Genomic DNA, 21,289 nt, shown 5'->3' with positions numbered 1-21,289 from the left:
TTTTACATCACACTATGCCATGGACACTGAATAACCGCGAGTTCCGTAACAGAGAAACTATTACATGAAACTAGATACATACATATGTATAGGTACTCCTTGGAAACCACGAATTAATAAACTAGTAGATAATTATGAAATATGCTGCAATGCTGCCAGTAACATGGGGTTTCTGAACGCATAGAGAGCTTATTATATGTGTGTAGATAAAACAGGGTATGTAACTGTACATAATAACTTAACTAGGCATTCAATTTCAAACAGTTGTGTGATACTTTTAAGAAACTCACTTCGTTCGTTTCATAAACCCACACTACTTTCATTATGTAGCAGTCACATAAACTGCTAAATGTAAAATCGGACTTGTCGCCACTTGCTTTCTCTATTAGCAGTTTTGATCTTCTGCAATAAAAATAGATAATAGATCAGTCGTTTTGTATACTGATTTTCAATGTATGCAAATGAAACGAATGTATCATTTGAATTATTATTCAAACAGTTTTATTGAAGCATGTTTGACAAACATCTTAAAATAATATTCTACTAAATCTTCACTTTGTATACCAGCTACAAAAAATAAATCCATGTCTTGTATGACGATACTATATTTCTTATAGTTTAGGGCTTACAATTATAACAAAAAATTAAATACATAAAAAACAAGCACAAGTATTCGGAAAAGACTAGAATTCTTATGACTGCAAACAAAATTATAATATGAAATTTATGAATTAATTTTATCAGAAAATTTAAACAATCTCAAGCACATTCACAATATTTTCCTAAACCTCCAAAAATAAGGGTGTCTACTAGCTGGCGCGGTCGCACGCACACGGTGCCATTGTAGGTAAAATCCGCCACACGCGTCCGCGCCAGTTAGCGTTGCTCATACTATTTGGTGAAAAAGCTCTACATACTACTCTATTACTAGAAGTGAATGATTTAATTAATTCAATGATGATACAAGTTAATTGTCCAACACTTAGCAAATACCCAAACATGGGTTACCATTTAATATAAGTACTGCCAAAAATATTCTTCTTATGGCAAAATCTTAATCTAACTTAGTGCAAACAAACATGGAAGATTGAGGTAAAATCAGCTGTCAAAATAATTGATTACTCATCTAGACTAAAATAAAAGAAAGGACATTGACAAATTTCGTACATTGACGCACTTGTTCCTATCTTGTCGCACGCGCGTAAATATATTGCTGTCTCGCCCGTGACATTGACAAGCAGGACAGCAATATAATTATGTGCACTAAGGGTGCAATAGAGGGCCTTATGTGCAATAGAGATAGGAACAGGTTGGTCAATGCACGAAATGCCTCATGCTTAGCATCCTTTCTTTAGCTGCTTTGCTTCAATCATCTTGATTTTTGATTTAACTGCTCAACCCGTACATTAACACTATTTACATCATTTATACATTGACACATGACTTCACTTTTTAGATATCAATATCATATTTCTCATCGTCACTATTAGGGCTGTACACTTCATCAGGAAGGTGCACCTCCCCGCAGAACATTAGCTCTACATAGTGGAAGTAGTCAAGTGCAATATTAGTTAGCATTGCTCCTGTGGTCACTCCAAGAAAAGTGCCGATTACCGGCCTCTGTCCAACTGAGCTCCTCAGTATAGCCCACATGAATATTGAGCCAAGAGGCCAGAGGCAGCCCCCGAGGAATGCCCAGGAGAATCTTCTAGCTGGCACTGCCGCTGCCATGTGGGGACGGGCCCAGAGCCATAGACCTGCTCCACCACCAGCCGATAGGAACAAAAGGTCAGTGACATCTCGTCGTGGAAATAACCTGTAAATAATTATCAACATAACTATCTGGTGTAGGTAGTTTGAATAAAAAAGGTCTAAAATTCGTGTAACTTGCTCACCTGACCATTAAATGAGGATTCATAACAGATATTGATAGCGTTGTGTAACTGACCAGACCTTGCATTGGTAAATAGTAGTACAACACATTGTCCCTTGTGAATGGTGGTATTTTCACTTTTTGCACTGACTTATTAACATAATCCACAGCTTTAGGCACTGTAGCCGGCAGGTTGCAAAGCTGTCCTCGAATGTTGCGATAAATTCTTTCTAGGATATCCATTTTGAGAGGTAATGTAATATTTCAATACTAATGCACTCTAGACTATTGGCGCTGTTAAGGTTACGCTCATAGACATAATTTGGCAAGTGCAATGGTTTGTAATGTTATTTTTAATGCAATACTTTATTTTTTCAGTACAATGCACTCCGATACAATTCAATGCATTCATTCACTCACCACCTGTCATCATACGTCGAACCGTGTGACCGCTTGGCTATGCTCTGGAACTGTGAATGAATGAATGTAGAAGGTACGAGTAGATATAAAAATAATATAAAATAAAAATAAGTACAATTTACTGATTATGTAGTTTAAATAATATATTGTACTTTCCATAATAAATATAGCCAGTCTAAAGCCCCCTCCACACTCGTGCGCGAATCGCGGCGCGAAGCCGCGAACGCGAGTGTGGCGTCGATTTTCGCAGACAGCGAAATCGACTCCACATTCGCGATCGCGGCTTCGCCCGCGATTCACGCGCATAGTCTGGAGGGGGCTTGACAACTTTGTCAACAGTAGAAAAAGGCGCGAAATTCAAATATTCTACGGGACGATTACCCTTTTCGCTTACATTTTTTAAATTTACCGCTATTTTCTACTGACGGAAATGGATAATAGATTATATTTACCATATTACTTTGTCTATGGTCAACAACTTCACTCAAAATGACGCGGCATGTGCGCGCCATTTTATGAATTGAATGTTTCAAAACTTTCAAATCATTTCTCACTATTGTTGATAGAGAATATTAAGATGTACTTATAATGTTAGGAATTGTGATCTGTCGTGGTGTGGTTGTGTTTCGTTCATGTACGAAGCTGGGCCAATAAATATATTATATAAATCCAATCACTATAAGCAAATAAAAACAAGGCCAGTAATTTATATTCAAATTTTTATTTTCATTAGTTTTGTAGGTATTTTGGCATTAACAACTTCATCTATTAAACTTTCTCCTAAAGGACTAGCAGCTTGAATATCTAATTTACTTATATCTGTAATTATATCTATACCTCTCCTCCACTTTTCTAAGCCATTCCATGCGATCATAACACCATTATCTGTACACAGTTTTGGTAAGGGTCTATAAATCTTGTAATCCGATTCACCACATAAATAAGTTAATGCATTGAATATATAGTTATTACATGCAACTCCACCAGACACAACTAGCTGTTTATTATCTTTTGGTATCAGGTTATTTTGTTCACAAAATTCCATAGCTCTCTGGGTTCTATGAATCAAGTGTCTTGAGACGGCCATCAAAAGCGCAGCACATAAGTCATTCACTTCCGGAATCAATTTGTCAGCTACAATGTTATGTTCTTTTTCTTTCTTGTATAGCTGCGAGATGACAGAGGTCTTCAAACCGTTGAAACTAAAATTACAATCCCTGTACTCGGCTAGGGAAAGTGGGAGTTTAAACACATGAGGATTAGTAGCTTTTGATGCTGCTAATTCTATAGCTTGGCCTCCACATATTTTTGAATATTCTGCTACATTTCTTAACTTCATTCTCCTGGCAACTTTGTCAAACACTTCACCAGGTGCTATATCCATACTTTGTCCGAGTAACTGAAAATGATTTATGTCTTGAGCAACGGCCAGCAAACAGTGTCCCCCTGATATTAACAAGACTAGGAATGGGAAAGATATGTTGTGATGCATTCTTGCTGCTAGAGCATGAGCTTCCATATGATGTATAGGAATTATAGGTTTCCGATGAAGTCTGGCTAAATATTTTGCATATTTCATACCAACAACTAGGCTTAGAGCTAAGCCAGGTCTTAAAGTGACTGCTATGGCAGATACATCTTCCATTGATAATTTCGCTTTCTGTAAAGTTTCATTCACAGTAGGTTCAATATACTTTTTATGCAAGTCTTGGGCTACATCAGGTATAATTCCTCCATTCCGTAGATGCATAAGATTCTGTGAGTGCAAACTGTCTGATAATATATTTCCATCGTGGCTTATGATGGCGCAACCCGTATCGTCGCAAGATGTCTCGATTCCAAGAATAGCACTTCCAGAATAATATCTACGATTAATGAGAAATTTTATTTGCCTTTGCTGTGTAAGTTTTTGAGTTAAACATTTGTACAACGATCTTGAAAAATTCATCATGTTTGATTTAGGAAACTCATTAGTTTGCAACTAGCTTATGGTGAAATTCGATATTGTACCAATATTTACATGAAAGTAGGTTATGTTTTTTAATAGCATGAGATATTTTCTCATAAGTTCACATAACATTTGATCGATAAATATTTTTAAGGATTTCTATAAACACACGATGCCAACTGGTTAATCAGCAGTCTGTAATTTTAATGCAAAATAAAATACTCTTTAAAATTATCGTAACTAAGTAATCAGCTGCTTGATAGTTGATTTGTTGACATTATTGACATTGACACTTGACAGGAGTCAATTTTTTTTTTATTCGTCCTTTCTGGACAGGCTAAGACCAAAGGCTAGTCTTGTCATACTGCCTAGTCTTCGGTGAAATTAACTTTCATAAGTCATTTTAGTTCTAAAGTCTTCCGTTTTTTTTTCCATAAGTCAAATCCAATAAATATGTCTTCAGTATATTTGTCTTCAATAGTTTGTTTTATATATTGTCCAGTCCAATAATAAGTCTTCAATTTAGTAGATTACCTTTGTCAATATCAGGGTTACCATATCTAGGTATTTCTTCAAATCCAGTAGAAATTAGAATTTCAAGTTACTTCCAGATCATACAAAAAAATGTATACTCCTCACAGAGATTAATCTGTGAGGATTCAAAATTAAACTCGTACCAAGTCAAAACAACTAATTTACAAATTCCTTATCCTATATTTCACCAACAGTGCTAACTATATATTTATACAATGGCAAATATGTACATTTATTTACAATTAAGTCTGTAATGTTACGCGGGATACATTCTGAACGCTCAAAGATAAGTAATAATTCATCCAATAGCACAAGGCGCTGAATGCCAAAAAATGGGCAGTCAAAAATAATGTGAGATATAATTATGGTTTCTTCATTTAAATTACAATGTGAGCATTTCGGACTATCAACCATTTTAAGACGATACAAATGAAAGTTTAATCGACAATGACCAAAACGAAGACGCATAATAATGGAATAAAATTTTCTATTAACATAAAAATTACTTTTACAAAACCATGGCTGACTATTAAAACTTTTACTTTAAATGTAGCATACCACAATCCCTTATTATCTACTTGAATAGCATGGTTCCAATGTGTCATCCATTTTCTAGTCATCCTATGCTTCAAAACTGGAATAAGATCTGTATAAGGTAGCGCAACATTAAAATATGAATTTACAGTATTTGAAACATTAATTGATTTAGCCAAAAAGTCAGCACGTTCATTTCCTACTACCCCAATATGGGACGGAACCCACATGAAGCTTACAGTAAAAAACCTTCATAAAAAAGATCAACCCATAACACTTTAATAAGAAAAATTATATAATTTGTTTTAGCATGAAATTTATGATTTTGTAAATTTTTGAGCACACTCATACTGTCACTTACTATAAGCCATTTTCGAAATCCTTGATTTTGATGCTTAACATGCTTTAGAGCTGCAAGAATGGCAATAGCCCCTGCTGAATATATACTACTGTTCTTATCTAACTTATACCCTAGACCTCTACCCACAGTGCTATCAAATAAGGCAAAAGAAACATTAGAATCAATTTTAGATCCATCAGTGTATATCAAATGATGATCATTCCATGCAGATAATTTGCTATACACTTCTTCTTTAGAAGACAATTCATTGTCAATAAAAATGTCAATTTCAGGGAATTTACTATCAAAATTGCCTTCGTAACATGGTAACACTCGAGTAGAGGACTTGTGAATATTGCAACTGACAGGAGTCAAATTTGACAAACGCTAAAGATGCGTTCCATAAATATAGAGTGCGTTCAGAGTCAGAGGCCGCGAAAGACGAAATTCGAATTTCTTTATGGGGATGGCGATGGCACGCTGCCTCCGATTCGCACGTCGCTCCGAAGTTTGAGCGAGACAACGCTATGTGCGTTATAGCGATATCCTGCTCGCGACGTGCGAATCGGACGCAGTGTACCATGACCCTCTGCCTCTGAATATCTGCCTCTCTGTCGCTCGAATATGCAAGAGCAGATAGAATTAGGTTTCATAAATGTAGAGCAATATGAAGCTAGACAAAAAGCTAATAGTAGCTCTTTAAATGTTACGATTTACGATTCATATTGTATGTAATAGAGTTCAATGAAGGCCATATTTTATCCAATTCCGACGAAAAAAGCTAAGTACAAATACAAAGTAAAGATCGGCCCTAATAAGGATAGTAAGAAAACTAACGGTCAAGTTTCATTGCTCTCATTGTCATCACTCATCATGTACTTACCTACCATTTTCCGAGGCTAGCTCTCCGTGTATCTCCGGGAATCATGTAAACGGGCTAGTTTTTAATTTGTAGACGAAAATTTTTCCGTTACATTTGAATAGAATTTGGCATGTTTGAAGAGCTCCTCAATGTGGACTGGAAAAATACGAAATCACAGCGTTAAAGAATAGACCGGTACATTATTTAAATCAGACCCTGCTCTGCTTCAATACATATATTTATCTGCATATTAAAATCGAGGGGTCAGAGGACTACTGCGGGCGACGAAAATCGAAATTTCTTCGTTCTGCCTTTATCGCTCTTGCATATTCGAGCGATAGAGAGGTAATAGAGAGGATTATCGTTCGCGGTATCCTCAGTTTTTGTTCTTTATTTGCAATGCGCATCTTATTTCCAACGCATAACTTTGTAATATGAACCTCAGTATCAGCCTGCGTGTCGTGTTTACCGCTTTAAGCTTGTTCTATTTCATTTAGAAAACAAATACTTATTGCAAGTAAACATGTACAAAATATCTTCAACGGTAATAAAAAGACTTGAAATAGGGCCTGTTTGTGTAAAGTTAAGTTCAACGGCCGAGCGGGTAGTGCAAGAGCATGTTATAAAAATAAAACCGTTCGAGGATATACCTGGCCCAAAGAGCTATCCTGTTGTTGGTACACTACATAAATATCTGCCGGTACTAGGTAAGTAAATATTTAATAAAAAAATATAGGTATGGTTGAACGGGTTGAACTGTTTTTTGGTTTGGCATTTTTAAAATTAAGGGACAGGGTTAACTTTTTGCTGTAAAGTTAGACCTTAGCTAATATGTATGCAAAATAGGTAGGGTAGATGGTAGGCATTGACTTAAGATCAATGTGGCGAACCCTCTACAAGCATTGGTATCGTCTTGGGTCGTCCCATTCGTTTTTCGTCAAGTTCTTAAATTAGTCCTATTCTGCTTTCGTCACCCATTCTACATTCGTCACAATCGTCGGTGGCTTTCAATGTAGAATGAGTGACGAAAGCAGAATAGGACTAATTTAAGAACTTGACGAAAAACGAATGGGACGACCCAAGACGATACCCAAGCATTTAGTCGCTTTTGACTCTTGCGTTTGCACACATACTCTACTTACAGAAGTTCGGTAGAGAAGAAGGAGCGAACCTCTTCCTTTCTGTATGACATAATTATCTGCCACCGTCTAATACCTTTCCAAATAGAGATAAATCTCTTGAGTTCTCGTTCAAAATTATTCTACTTAAAGAGACATGTTTTATTTTGTTAATCTATCAGAAAATCCGCGTAGCTTGAGCCGCTATTTTTGATGCTGACTGTACATCATCTCAGCCATAAGACGTCCACTGCTGAACATAGGCCTCCCCCTTGGACCTCCATACGTGCCGGTTGGAAGCGACCCGCATCCAGCGTCTTCCGGCGACCTTAACAAGATCGTCTGTCCATCTTGTGGGTGGACGTCCTACGCTGCGCTTGCTAGTCCGTGGTCTCCACTCGAGCACTTTTCGACCCCATCGGCCATCTTCTCTGCGTGCAATGTGGCCTGCCCATTGCCACTTCAGCTTGCTAATCCGGTGGGCTATGTCGGTGACTTTAGTTCGTCTACGGATCTCCTCATTTCTGATTCGATCACGTAGAGAAACTCCGAGCATAGCCCTCTCCATAGCTCGTTGAGCGACTTTGAGTTTTGAGATGAGGCCGATAGTGAAAGACCACGTTTCGGAGCCGTAAGTCATCACTGGTAACACACATTGATTAAAGACTTTCGTCTTGAGGCACTGAGGTATGTCGGACGAAAAGACATTACGTAGTTTCCCGAACGCTGCCCAACCGAGTTGGATTCGGCGGTTGACCTCTTTCTCGAAGTTGGACCTACCTAATTGGACTACTTGTCCTAGGTAGATGTACGAGTCAACAACTTCGAGTACCGAGTTCCCAACAGAGACTGGGATGGGCACAACATTGGCATTTGACATAAGTTTCGTCTTGTCCATGTTCATTTTCAAGCCCACCCGTTGTGAAACTCGGTTGAGGTCATCGAGCATCATGCTGAGTTCCTCCATCGACTTTGCCATGACTACGATATCGTCGGCAAACCGAAGGTGAGTGATGTATTCGCCGTTGATGTTGATGCCAAGTCCTTCCCATTTGACTGGCTGACTGTACGTATACACACAAATACGAGAGTTCATACCCTGTGAGCTAGGGACTTCCCTGCTATATTTTTAATATGCCGGTGTTACGCACAGTGACCTTACAAGTCACATTTCGTTACCTAACAAGGAAGAAACAAATCCGTAATTAATTAGTTAAAAACCACATTTGCCAATTTTCGCATACTTTTCCCTCGATTACAAAAAAATTTGATAGGTACATTAATGGAACATTGCTATAAAACATTTCCAGGCGACTACAACGCCAACTCTCTAGACAAGAACGCGTGGCTTAACTACCACCGATACGGCAACCTTGTCCGTGAAAATCCGGGCGTCCGGCTGCTCCACGTGTTCGATCCGGACGACATCGAGGCCGTGTTCCGGCAGGACGACCGGCACCCGGCGCGGAGGAGCCATGTCGCGATGCTGCACTATAGGCTCGGCAAGCCGAATGTTTACAGCACTGGAGGGTTGCTTTCAACGTAAGATGTTTTACAATATCCTAGGTTAGCCTCGACAGACAGATTTTGACAAGACAATCAGGGGTCTTAGTCAAGATGACAATCGATCGTTTGTCGAGAACCACCATATCTCTCCATACCATACATTATATATGTTTGTAGAGTCGGGCCAAGCTGACAAAAGCCTGCATGACATTTGCAACTGATAAAGTGTAACTGTCATCATTAATGTCAAAATGACATCCTCTTACTTCGCCCTGTTCAAATCTGTGCAAAGTTAGCTTAGACGATAGTCCGTCTAATTGGCTTCGTAAAAACTAGTGCCCGTGCCAATTTTTGGGAATAGGTTCCCCAAGTGAGCCGTGACAAAATACCAGGACAACTCTAGGAAGCATAGAAGTTTATATGCAAAGGTGCTAATCTAATAGTACCTATTGCGGACCTCTAATGTAAGAGGTGTTCTTTTTTCATTTCAGAAATGGCCCGGACTGGTGGAGGCTTAGGAGCGCGTTTCAGAAGAACTTTACAAGCCCCCAAAGCGTCAAGGGCCATGTTGTGGACACAGATGACATTGTGAGGGAGTTTGTGGAATGGGTCAAAACAGAGAAGGTGACGTCTAACGACGATTTCTTGACGTATCTGAACAGACTGAACTTGGAAGGTAGGTAATTAATACGTGTGAATTCATTTTTGTGTTTTAAGACACACAAACAACAAATCGCTGGCCCAATATTACAGGGTTCTATGTTTCACTTTTATCAATCAATCAATCAATAATCATTTATTTCAAATAACAAAGATTCATAATACATAGTAATACATGGTTAGTAACACAATAAACTTATTATCTAGGTTAGTATTCTTATATCTATGGTATTTGTACATTAATAACTAAATAAATACTCCATTGCAACAGTGCGCACATCACTCGACCACTTGTGCATAGTTAGTGATGTGCAAACTGCAGCAATGCCGTATAAATGGACAATCAATCCTATCCGCTATCATGGCCAGGATGCTGTTGCGGCTATCCCGCACCCTCCGCACCAGGGACGCGCATTTCTTTCTAATTGTTGCATAAAAGCAGTCTACTCTCGCCTCTGCAAACATCCCCGATGCGCTGCAGCAGCGGGGCAGCCGCATCAGCATCCTGAACGCATTATTATATTGTACGCGTAGGGCTGAGTACGTTTTTCGAGTGTAGTTTACCCACAGGCTGCTCGTGTAAAAAGATGTGCAATAAGCTTTAAAAAGCGTTTTTTTAACTTCGTTGGAGCAACGAGCAAACCTGCGGGCTAACATATTGGCTCTCACTGACAGCGCCCTACGCTCCCTTTCCATATCACTATCGTCTTTAAGACTCGGAGTAAGTATATGCCCCAAGTATTTAAATTGCTGCACTCTATTTAGTGGAGAACCATACAATTTAACCTCCGGCACACTAGTAGGCACTTGATTCCAGTGTTGCCAGGGCTCTGGAGTCCTAAGTTACGTTTCGTTTCCCTAAAAGTCACGTTTTTGCTGCTTAAGTCACATTTTTATATTATTGTTGTATGGGTCAAGCAAATCTTGTCAGTAGAAAAAGGTGCGAAATTCTGATTTTCTATGAGACGATATCCCTTCGCGCCTACATTTTTAAAACTTGGCGCCTTTTTCTACTGACAAGATCTACTTGACCAACTTTTAAATCGATTTTGTTAGAAGAAATTCAGAAAATAATATATTTTCACAAAAAATCTATCATATAAGGTTAATATGATTTTTCTTATTGAAAGCAGACACATTTTCATACTTAATGCTATTTGTGATCGATTTCACGAATTTTAAGGCGTATCCAGACTAGTAAATTTTTCGCCAATCTGATTAAATTGCCCGATCGAATCAGGACGTGCGGACGGAAACGCCAATTTGGCTCGCCGAATTAAACCGCCGATTATGACCGATATTACCGATAAAATGGAGTGCAGACGGAAAAGTAAATCCGGGAAAAAAATCAAGAAATAATAAAAGGAACTTACAGGAGTGCCCAGACAGAGGTTATCAAATCGACCGATTGAAAAACTGCCCCAAAATGAAAATACTGGCGTCACAAATTGGTATTCTTGTGTCCGCACTTCATTTTATCGGTCATTATCGGCGGTTGAATTCGGCGATCCAAATTGGCGTTTGCTCCGCACGTCCTTACAATCGCTATCGCTTCGACAACGAAAAGCATTATGTCTCTCTATCACTCTTCCATATTAGCGCGACAGTGACAGTTGCGTTTCGATCGCTACGGAGCGTAAGCGATTGGCATCTTGGCTACGCGGCCTGATTCGATCGGGCAATTTAATCTTATTGGCGAAAAATTGACTAGTCTGGATACGCCTTTATTAGCTGGTGTGATGAAAATGAAATAACCGATCGCAGATTTTTTTTGCAGTCACCCAGACAAAGTAATATTGAATTGAACCTATGGTTGACGATATATTCCAAACATTTACGTTGATACGAAATCTTACTAAAAAACAATTATTAATCAAAGTTTACTTACCTATCTATCGAATCGTAAACAAATTCGGAAAAACACTGTTATTTTCACAGGTAAATAAATAAAAGCGCGAAGCGTGAAATCACCGGACCTAGTCACATGAGTCACAGTCAGTCAGTGCGAAAGAATAGTTTTAAAAGTTTCCACTGTTTCCATTGTTCACCGCTCGCGCGACTGCAAGACCGTGCAAGTGCAACTAGTGCAAGCAACGGTTCATTTATTGGCGTCTGTACTCAACTTGCGGCATTCATTATTAATTAAACTTAATCAAAAGAAAATACAAAACCGAACAAGTGCGTGTCGGACTCGCCCACCGAGGGTTCCGTACTTTTTAGTATTTGTTGTTATAGCGGCAACAGAAATACATCATCTGTGAAAATTTCAACTGTCTAGCTATCACGGTTCGTGAGATACAGCGTGGTGACAGACGGACGGACGGACGGACAGCGGAGTCTTAGTAATAGGGTCCCGTTTTACCCTTCGGGTACGGAACCCTAAAAAAGTACCTATATGCGTAAATAATTTACCCCCGGATAAAAATGACACAGTAATGGTTTTTGAGCGCTCAATTATCTCAATATAACTGATGCAGTGCAATGAGTAGTATAGATAGGTACAGACTAAAAGAAATGAACTAAGAAATGAACTAAAAGAAATACACTAAAAAAATAACTACTAGGTATACTATCAAACTAAATAACACCGTCATTCCAAGGTAACAAGTCTCATTTTGCCACGACTATTATAATAAACATGATGGTGGATGTAACGTCAAAGTGTCAGTGCAAGTGTCAACTTGGGTTCGTTCACTGCGTTCCTAAATAATACGAATTGCATAACTAAACTTGTCCAAAATTCGACTAGCTTAAAAAGTCACAAAAATTGCCTCATGATCGAAAGTCACGCACATGTCACACGAGAAGGCGAAAAGTCACGAAAAATGTGACTTTTGTGACCATCTGGCAACACTGCTTGATTCCCCCTGCCAAAAACCATGTATTCGGATTTATTTACATGATCTGAGGCATACTTTTCACAGGTACTCAGCAATTTCCTTAACCCACACACCGAGGCGCTCAGCAGGACCATGTCGTCCGCGTAACTTATATTGTTGACGGCTACGTCGTCCACATGGCAGCCAACATGTTGACCGCTAAGCTCCTCGATGAGTGAGTTAATATATACATTAAAAAGCGAGGGTGACGTCAGCCCAGTCAGTTATCGAACTGAAAGGAGAATGGGCAATTTGTCCCATGGATGTATACTATTGAGACGTATCTCGTTTGAAAGGGCTTACACATAGCATTATTTTATTGTATGACACCAACTTTGGATAACTTGCAGGGACTGAGCTATTTAAAAAAAAGAGTGACGCATACAAACCGGTTTTTTACAATATACTTGTTATGTAGCTAGTTGTTAGGTGTGTTATATGAAAGAACATGAAAAATTCTACACTTCTGTATACCAATACCTACGTTTAAGTACGTAAAGGGCTGGAATTAATTGATAAAACATATGCTTGAATTAAAAAAACTGTAATTAAACACTTAAGCTTGCTTGTATACGCAAGCCATATATAACAATTAAAAGCCATTTTTATAAGGTATTTTTAGAAAAGTAGACTCGCACTTAAATGCTTGCAGGGGCGGAGATAAAACTAGTTTATTAATTATTTAATTGTGGTAAATGCCGCTTTGATTGTTCTACCTGACACAAGATGGAGCTTTTGTAGCAGAATGGGCATTTTTACTATTTTTATACATAAATGAAACATATCTTATTTGGAAGGTATTAACTTTAGCATTAATTTCTTATATGAAACCAAAGGCCGAAAGTATCCAGGGAAGATACTATTAATTATTATGATCATGCACTGCGGCGTAAACTGGAACTAAAAAATGTCACTCATCTAGGGTTACTTTTCTAACTATTTACATCACTTCGCATGCCTGAAATATAAAGTTATTGCATTTCGTAAATAATTATTGATATTATTCTTATATTTTCGTATATAATCAAGTCGTACTAAACAACTTAAGTATGTATTTTCAAAACCTCTCTAGTACTGACATCTTGCGTGCAATAGAAGAACCAAATAAGCAGCAAATGCTGGATCCACATAGTCGCATTTAAACGCTCAAAAATGTCACTGAGAACTAAGAATTCACGACTTCATATGTTTGTTTAAATCGGAACGTTGACAATAAAACGAGAGGTCACCATGAACATCGTAAGTTTTATTATATTTGTCTCATTTTGTTGCTCTTACATATTCGAGTGATAAAGCAAGATAAACGAGACATAAGTTTCAAAGTTCGCGGTGGGGATATAACCTCCTAGTGAGTATTATATTCATTGGATATGACCCTGGCGGTCAGGCTTAGTGGTCTATAGAACCTAAAGTCAGTCCAGTCCAGATGATCAGGGAAAAAAATTGGCGTCAATTTCATCTAGCGTCCAAGGTACTTGAATTATCGCTCTTCAAGAAAATATAAGTAGTGAAACATTAGAGCCGATACAACTTATTATATCAAGCGTATTATGAAAAATAACTGCTTATGTGCGCAACTTTTTTTTTTATATAGCTCGGTCCCTGCAAGTTGTCTAAGGTTGGTGCCATACAATAGAATGATACTACGATTAAGAGCTTTAAACCGATATATATCTCAACAGTATACATCCATGGGACACTGCCCATACTGAAGTGCCCATTCTCCTTTGAACATTGTCATAGTGACATTAAGTCGAATTTCAACTATCTTGAAAATGTAACATAGAACCCTGTAATATTGGGCCTGCGAAAAGTCCTGCCGAGGTAGGGAAACTTTTAAGAAGAAGAGTCAACCGCAGTCGAACGAAATCACTACTATAAGGAACATCGAATCCCAATTTTACTATAGTCTAAATGGTAACGCCAGTCATAAGGTCATAATAAAGCCAAATATTATGGTGAGGTTTGATTAATTAATTTACATTAGACACGTAAAGTGTTTGTTACGTTTCAGTAATCGGCAAGGTAGCATTCAACGAGCGCTTCAACAGTTTCTCAGAGGAGGAACAAGATCCTCGGTCTCGCAGCAGTATGACGATCAAAGCTGCCTTCGGTTCCAACGCGGGGATTATGAAACTGGACAAAGGCTTCCTTTGGAGAAAGTTTAAGACGCCTCTGTACAGGAAACTGGCTTATTCTCAGGAATACTTGGAGAAGTAAGATCCCACATTTATCCTCATTCCACTTTCGCCCTTGCCATTGTAGCTTCCTGAAAGAAGCGCTACTTGGTAACGTAATGCTAAGTACTGAAGTGCCGTCAGAAAGTTTCCAAAATTGCTAAATATTCACCTGTAAAATTTTTGGTAACTTTTCATATTATATATATATATAGGAATACAAAATGAAAGTTTCCTTTGTTACCTGTGAAATATTCAGAAATTTCTGAGTACCTACTTATCCAACTTCTTGGAAACACACTCCGCTTTAGCGAAAAAAATGCAATCTGATTTTACATACACAGAAATTAAGTTTGGTTGGGCTAAGTGTTGGTCACGACGTTCTTCTTTATCGAAGAATTTCATTATATACTTACCTATTTTCGTTGCTTCTAACTGCTTATAAGTAAGTAATACCTACTTACCTAATAAGTATTTAAAAAATATTAGTTATGTAATTTTGATTATTATGATTGTTTTACAGGGTTGCGTATAGAATACTTTGCTCAAAATTTCGTTTCTTCTCAATAGATCCTCTGAACCATGCACTTTTGGCATCTTTCCAACAACAGAGCAATGTAAATTTGAAGGATATTTTAGGAATGATGGTCGATATTCTAATGGCTTCTATTGATACGGTACGTCTTAAATAATAAGAGAATACTTTGTATTGTAAGTTTGAGCGACAAATTAGGTAGTTTAAAGGAAACCAATCAACTTTCATCTTTATAAAATATTTTAATTGCGAAATATTATGTACCTACATACAATTTAATACTTATTTTGTATACAGACGGCGTATTCATCAAGCTTTGCCTTATATCATCTTGCTACGAATCCAGAGTGTCAAGAGGAACTCTTCCAAGAGGCCCTTACAATCCTACCAAGTAAAGACTCACCACTGACTCCGGAAGCGTTGTCAAAGGCGCATTATCTACGAAGCTGTGTCAAGGAAAGTTTGAGGCTAAATCCAGTGTCCATAGGTGTGGGTAGATTACTTCAAAAAGATATCGTTTTAAAAGGATATCATATACCTAAGGACGTAAGTAACATTATAACTTACGTGCTACGTCAAAACGGTAGACGTATAGCTGTTTCCCACCAAAGCTTGGTGGGAAACAGTAACCCGACTAAATTACGTAGGTTGTTTTTGGCATCTTGTCAGGAATGTTAAAACATGTTTTAAGTTCGTCACATTGCCTATGTTCTGTCCCTTACGGGAGCACGCATGTGGCAACTCTATGACATACCTAATACTTGTTTTGAGCCAGCCTTCGTTCGTAAACCGGACCTTTATGTATATTTGTATGATATTATTGTGTATTCCAGACAGTAATAGTAACCCAGAACATGGTCGCCAGCCGCTTGCCACAATACGTGCGGGACCCCCTAAAGTTCATCCCGGACCGTTGGTCTCGCAACTCGCCGCTCTACGAGAACCTGCACCCGTTCCTCAGCCTGCCGTTCGGCTTTGGGCCTCGGTCTTGCATCGCTAGGAGACTTGCTGAGCAGAATATCTGCATTACTTTGATTAGGGTAAGTAGGTACCGTTATCGCAAAAAATAAAATAAAATTAATGACCCTTAGTCAACCTTACTGAAATAATATAAGGTTCATCTAAATCTAGATTAGTTAGAGACATTTGGTCTCGCAACTCACCGATGTACGAGAACATGCACCCGTTCCTCAACCTGTCGTTCAGCTGTGGGTCTCGGTCTTGCATCGCGAGGAGACTAGCTGAGCAGTATATGCGCGTTATTTTGATTAGGGTAAGTATCATCGTCGACGTGACTAAATGACCACTCGTAAATCTTATTGATATGGCGTAAGTTCTACATTATGGTCCATCACACTATATGCTTGCATGGACGCTAAATAAAAGAAATGAGAAATATCTACAAGCATTTGAGATGTGGTGTTGGCGAAGGATGGAAGGAATAAGTTGGACGGAAAGAGTTACTAATGAAGCCGTCCTAAACAGAGTGAAGGAAAAGAGAAGTATTTTTAAAAATAGAAGAGGAAAAATGATCACTTGATCAGCTACCTGCTACGACACGACCAATTCATCAGAAACATCATAGAATAGAAAATAAATGGAAGGAGAGGGAGGGGAAGACCAAGGAAAAGTTATATGAGCCAAGTAAAGGAGCATGTAGGGGCCGTGTCGTACCAGGACACTAAAGGGCTGGCTTCGGACCGACCAAGGTGGATACAACTTCATCACGCTGCACCGACAAGAGCCCAGCTCTTAAATTGAATGTGTTCTACCAATGGCTAATGAATTTTAATTGTTAGTAATCTGGTATTTTATGATATATAACATCGTTTTCTTGGATAGCTATTCTACCGTAGTACAGTACTTTACATAGTTATAAAGATGACGAATTACTTAAAAAGTAAAGTTTGATGTAACATACAAATGTAGCAGGTCTAACCAGACTAAACGAACAGATCGATGAATTATGTCCACTAATGGAACATGGTGTGTATAATTAAAAAACATTAGTAGAGTTCGCATTGCACTTAATTTTTAAAATAGGTAGGTATATTAATCAGGTATAGCACGTTTTACAAATTATAATAATTACAGCAGGTTTATATAATTATCAATCAATATTTAATCATTAATTGCATTTTAAAGAAACGCTGCACTGTTAGGAACTGTTTGAAATAATTTTGTTATTTTTTCTGTTACAGGTGGTACGTGAATTCCAGCTTCATTGGGCAGGCAAAGAACTTGGAATCAAAACACTGCTCATCAACAAACCGGATCAACCGATAATGTTGGATTTCAAAAATAGAACTACGTAACAAACTTTTCAGAACAATTTTATTATAAGTTTTTATCCAAAAGAGTTACTTATTTATTTATTTTCTACTAAACTGGGAATATCTATGAACACGGCAAAAATGATGCAGGTTTGATTTCGATATTCTCCATAGGTATAAAGTCATTTGATAACATATTTGGCATCACATGTTGCATTACTAGGTTATACACGCATGGTGTAGATCCAATTGGTTGGCTGGGAACCAAAATGTTTTGCGGTTCCTTGGCTTTTTCATTATAAATTGTAACATAGTTCGGGAAGAGTTTTTGGTAAAACGGGTGAGGCATAACAGCTGGTGCACATGGCTCCTCGAATTCCACTTTGATAGGAAATTCCGGCATTTTAATCTCCGGCAATGCTGGTGGTTGGGGAATGATGATTGGCTCCGGCGCTTTTTCTTCAGTCAGCCAAGGCTCAGGTAGAGAAATCATTACTGGCAGTGAAGGTATTTCAACACGAGCTGGAAGCTCCGGCAGGCTAGCTGGGGGTAACTCGGGGGCCTCTGGCAAAGGGGCTAGAGGTCGAATATACTCCGGGGCTACAATAGGCGCTGGCAGTTCTTCTAGGCACGGCGCTGCGGGAGCGGGCACATCTGCTACATAAATCGGCATCGCTGACATCACATAAGGGGGCAGTTCTGGAGCCTGCGGTATCGGCATTGGTTCATAGTCTACCATATTGTACTCAGGCAACGGTTGTTGAAGGGCTGCGACAGGTATAAAAGGCATTGGCGCAATTTCAGGTTCGGGTGATTCAATTGGGAGCTCTGGCATTACGAATGCTGGTAATTCCGGGGCAGCGGGTAGTGGCGCTAGTGGTATCGAAGCTGGAATCTCATCTTCTAGGCACGGCGCAGCTGGCTTGGGCAATTCTAGTTCTACCATTTGAATTGCGGGGAGTTCAGGCATTACGAAAGCTGGTAACTCTGGAGCGGCCGGCACAGGTGCGAGTGGTTCGACGTAAGCGGGAATCGGCGCTGGAATTAGCTCATCTTCTAGGCACGGGGCAACAGGCTTGGGTAGTTCTAGTTCTACCATTTGAATTGCGGGGAGTTCAGGCATTACGAAAGTTGGTAATTCAGGGGCAGCAGGTACAGGTACCAGTGGTTCCACGTAAGCGGGGATTGGCGCTGGAATTGGCTCATCTTCTAGGCACGGGGCAACAGGCTTGGGTAGTTCTAGTTCTACCATTTGAATTGCGGGGAGTTCAGGCATTACGAAAGTTGGTAATTCAGGGGCAGCAGGTACAGGTACCAGTGGTTCCACGTAAGCGGGGATTGGCGCTGGAATTGGCTCATCTTCTAGGCACGGGGCAACAGGCTTGGGTAGTTCTAGTTCTACCATTTGAATTGCGGGAAGTTCCGGCATTACGAAAACTGGTAACTCAGGAGCGGCAGGCAGAGGTGCTAGAGGCTCAATATACGCAGGGATCGGTGCTGGAATTGGCTCATCTAGGCACGGCGCGGCGGGCTCCGCTGCAGCTACCACGTGAAAAGGAATCTGTGGCATTACGAACGCCGGTAATTCGGGAGGCTGTGGCACCGAGATAGGTTCAAATTCAATAGTATTTGAATTTATTTCGACAATCTCTTCAGGTGCAGGTTTCACTTCTATGTAAGATTCATGTATTTCCATAGGTGGTAGGACCGGAGCTGCAGGAATATTCACAGGCATTACAGGAATGTCTGCATATTCACCAGATTCAGGGATAGACGCTGGTGGTTCCTCAATGATGACGGGAACTGGAAACTTCGGGATCGTCATTGGCGGCAGCACGGGCGGCTCAGGAATCACTACAGGTTTGAATTCCTCAATCGGTGCTGGCAGTTCATCCATTTGCAACTGCGGACTATCGCATTTTTCAACTACCAGTGGTGCGATGTATGTCGTAGGCGCAATAAGCTGTGGCTTGAATTGTGAGAGCGTTGGCTGCATAAATTTGCAAATTATTGGAGCTAGTTCAGGGCCAGATGGGCAGCCATTTGATTTGGAGGCTATGCCCATACGAGGAAACCATTGGCAGGATGTTAATGTTGCTCCAAACAAGAACAGTATTGCCGCTTTCGTGATCTGAAATAATTAAGTATAATTATGACGATGAAATATTATGTACTTACCATCGTTCACACTATTAACTGACAATTTATAATCTTTATTGCAAAAACTAAAGGTCCACTAATTCAGAGCAGCTGTTAGTCTTCATAAATGTATTAATCTAATTAAATAAATAACAATAATTAAAGGATAGGCTTTCACTATATAAAAAAAGTTAATATACTTTGTGATTTAACATTGCTATTTAATTTTTTGTATATTTTTTATTATTTATGCAAAAAATCATAGTACTTACCATGATCCCGAAGTTTGTTGTCAGACAATTAGCTTGGAAATGATGTTAGATAAAAAAAGTTGCATCAATTTATACTTCAATCGTTGAGTTGACGAATCGATTAAAATTAGTATGTTCCTGAACCAGTCGCTTAATTAGCTAGTAAATAAATACGCATTAAATCTGCTACCTTAAGAATAAAAATAATATTTGCGAGAAGGGTTCCGTCATTTGTAATATTATTGTAGTAATTCTGTCGTTACAAACATAATTATAAAAATTAACTCTATTCCCTGCACTATAGGTTCAAATTTCAGTGCCGAATTTTAGGCTTTTTATTTGTATGGCTGGGCCTTAGGAGTTAGGAGGTTAAAGAACGTTTGTTTGGAAACATGGCTGAAGGTGGGATGGGAATTAAAAGTGCAGTAACAAGTCTCTTTAAGCGAAGCCTTTATGTATAAACATTCAGGCCAACTCGAACGTACACTGATAAAACATCGCAGACGTCAGTTTGGTTATTGGTAGAGTCTGTTCGGAAAGAGAAGAGTCGGGGAATGTATGTACGTCGTATGTATAATGAATGGCCCCATACATTCCACGACTCTTCTCTTTCCACACGGACTCTACAAGACACCTATTGTGCTATCGAACATCACATAGAGTTTAAAGGTTTCCCATTTCATTTTTAGCAAGTGAGGAACCTTAATGAAGTCAATTATTAGGTGAAGAAATAGTAGTATTGTCTAATTAAAAAATAATACGTTTCATATTATTTGAGGGTTAGAAAGCAATTAAGACTAATAACTTTCTGCTAAGCGGATGTATTCAATTACAACCGAGAGCAAATAAACGGGTCATTTTGTGTGGATGTTATTTACGAAATGACTAGTTTTTATTGTTATTAAGTGTACTTACACTTAAAAATTGACCTTTGATATGCCTTCTGGGTTTAGCAATGTCAATACATGTTTTACAAGGAAGTAATTAGTGAAGGGCTGGTATTCCGTACACCAATAGTTTCAACTGTGTCTACTCTACTATAAACCAGTAGGTGTATATCTAAGGCTTAGACTATACTGCCAACAAACTGTCCTGCAGTTTGGCAGAACAAAAAAATGTAGAAATAGGGTCTATTTCGCCTGAATAAATGATTTTTTTTTATAACTTAGAGGCTCTTACACCATGGCCATAATTATCTATTTCTTTCCTTACAGGAAAAGCTGTGGTCAAGTGGACCTTT

At 38.9% G+C, this 21,289-nt stretch overlaps 4 protein-coding genes across 4 annotated transcripts in view; 1 reads left to right on the top strand and 3 right to left on the bottom strand.

Moving 5' to 3' along the window:
- Nucleotides 1-20,089, bottom strand: part of LOC134793818 (uncharacterized) — a 37,897-nt gene extending 17,808 nt beyond the window's left edge. Inside the window, exons 1-2 of the mRNA XM_063765507.1 lie at nt 20,071-20,089; nt 17,751-19,790 (exon numbers count right to left, since the gene is read on the bottom strand). Of these exons, the coding sequence (XP_063621577.1) occupies nt 17,784-19,790; nt 20,071-20,073 (2,010 nt within the window). The 5' untranslated portion in view covers nt 20,074-20,089 and the 3' untranslated portion in view covers nt 17,751-17,783. The remainder of the gene's footprint in view (nt 1-17,750; nt 19,791-20,070) is intronic.
- On the bottom strand, nt 551-2,320 carry LOC134793847 (uncharacterized). The gene is made up of 2 exons (XM_063765566.1): nt 1,896-2,320; nt 551-1,816 (listed from the first exon to the last, which is right to left on the bottom strand). The coding sequence occupies exons 1-2, from the start codon at nt 2,114-2,116 to the stop codon at nt 1,453-1,455; spliced, it is 585 nt and encodes a 194-aa protein (XP_063621636.1). The 5' UTR covers nt 2,117-2,320; the 3' UTR covers nt 551-1,452.
- LOC134793795 (tRNA N6-adenosine threonylcarbamoyltransferase, mitochondrial-like) lies at nt 3,000-4,449 on the bottom strand. Its single transcript, XM_063765468.1, has one exon. It carries the CDS (start codon nt 4,242-4,244, stop codon nt 3,006-3,008), a length of 1,239 nt encoding a protein of 412 aa, XP_063621538.1. The 5' UTR covers nt 4,245-4,449; the 3' UTR covers nt 3,000-3,005.
- Nucleotides 6,926-17,729, top strand: LOC134793821 (cytochrome P450 302a1, mitochondrial). The gene is made up of 8 exons (XM_063765512.1): nt 6,926-7,218; nt 8,940-9,171; nt 9,627-9,811; nt 14,689-14,890; nt 15,375-15,528; nt 15,684-15,932; nt 16,220-16,426; nt 17,588-17,729. Exons 1-8 carry the CDS (start codon nt 7,035-7,037, stop codon nt 17,699-17,701), a joined length of 1,527 nt encoding a protein of 508 aa, XP_063621582.1. The 5' UTR covers nt 6,926-7,034; the 3' UTR covers nt 17,702-17,729.
- Nucleotides 20,090-21,289: the final 1,200 nt, after the last annotated feature.

This window comes from Cydia splendana, chromosome 9 (genome assembly GCF_910591565.1).
Source record: "Cydia splendana chromosome 9, ilCydSple1.2, whole genome shotgun sequence".
Taxonomy (NCBI): domain Eukaryota; kingdom Metazoa; phylum Arthropoda; class Insecta; order Lepidoptera; family Tortricidae; genus Cydia; species Cydia splendana.
Note: the sequence above shows the minus strand (reverse complement) of the source record. Positions and strands in the feature narration are given on the sequence as shown.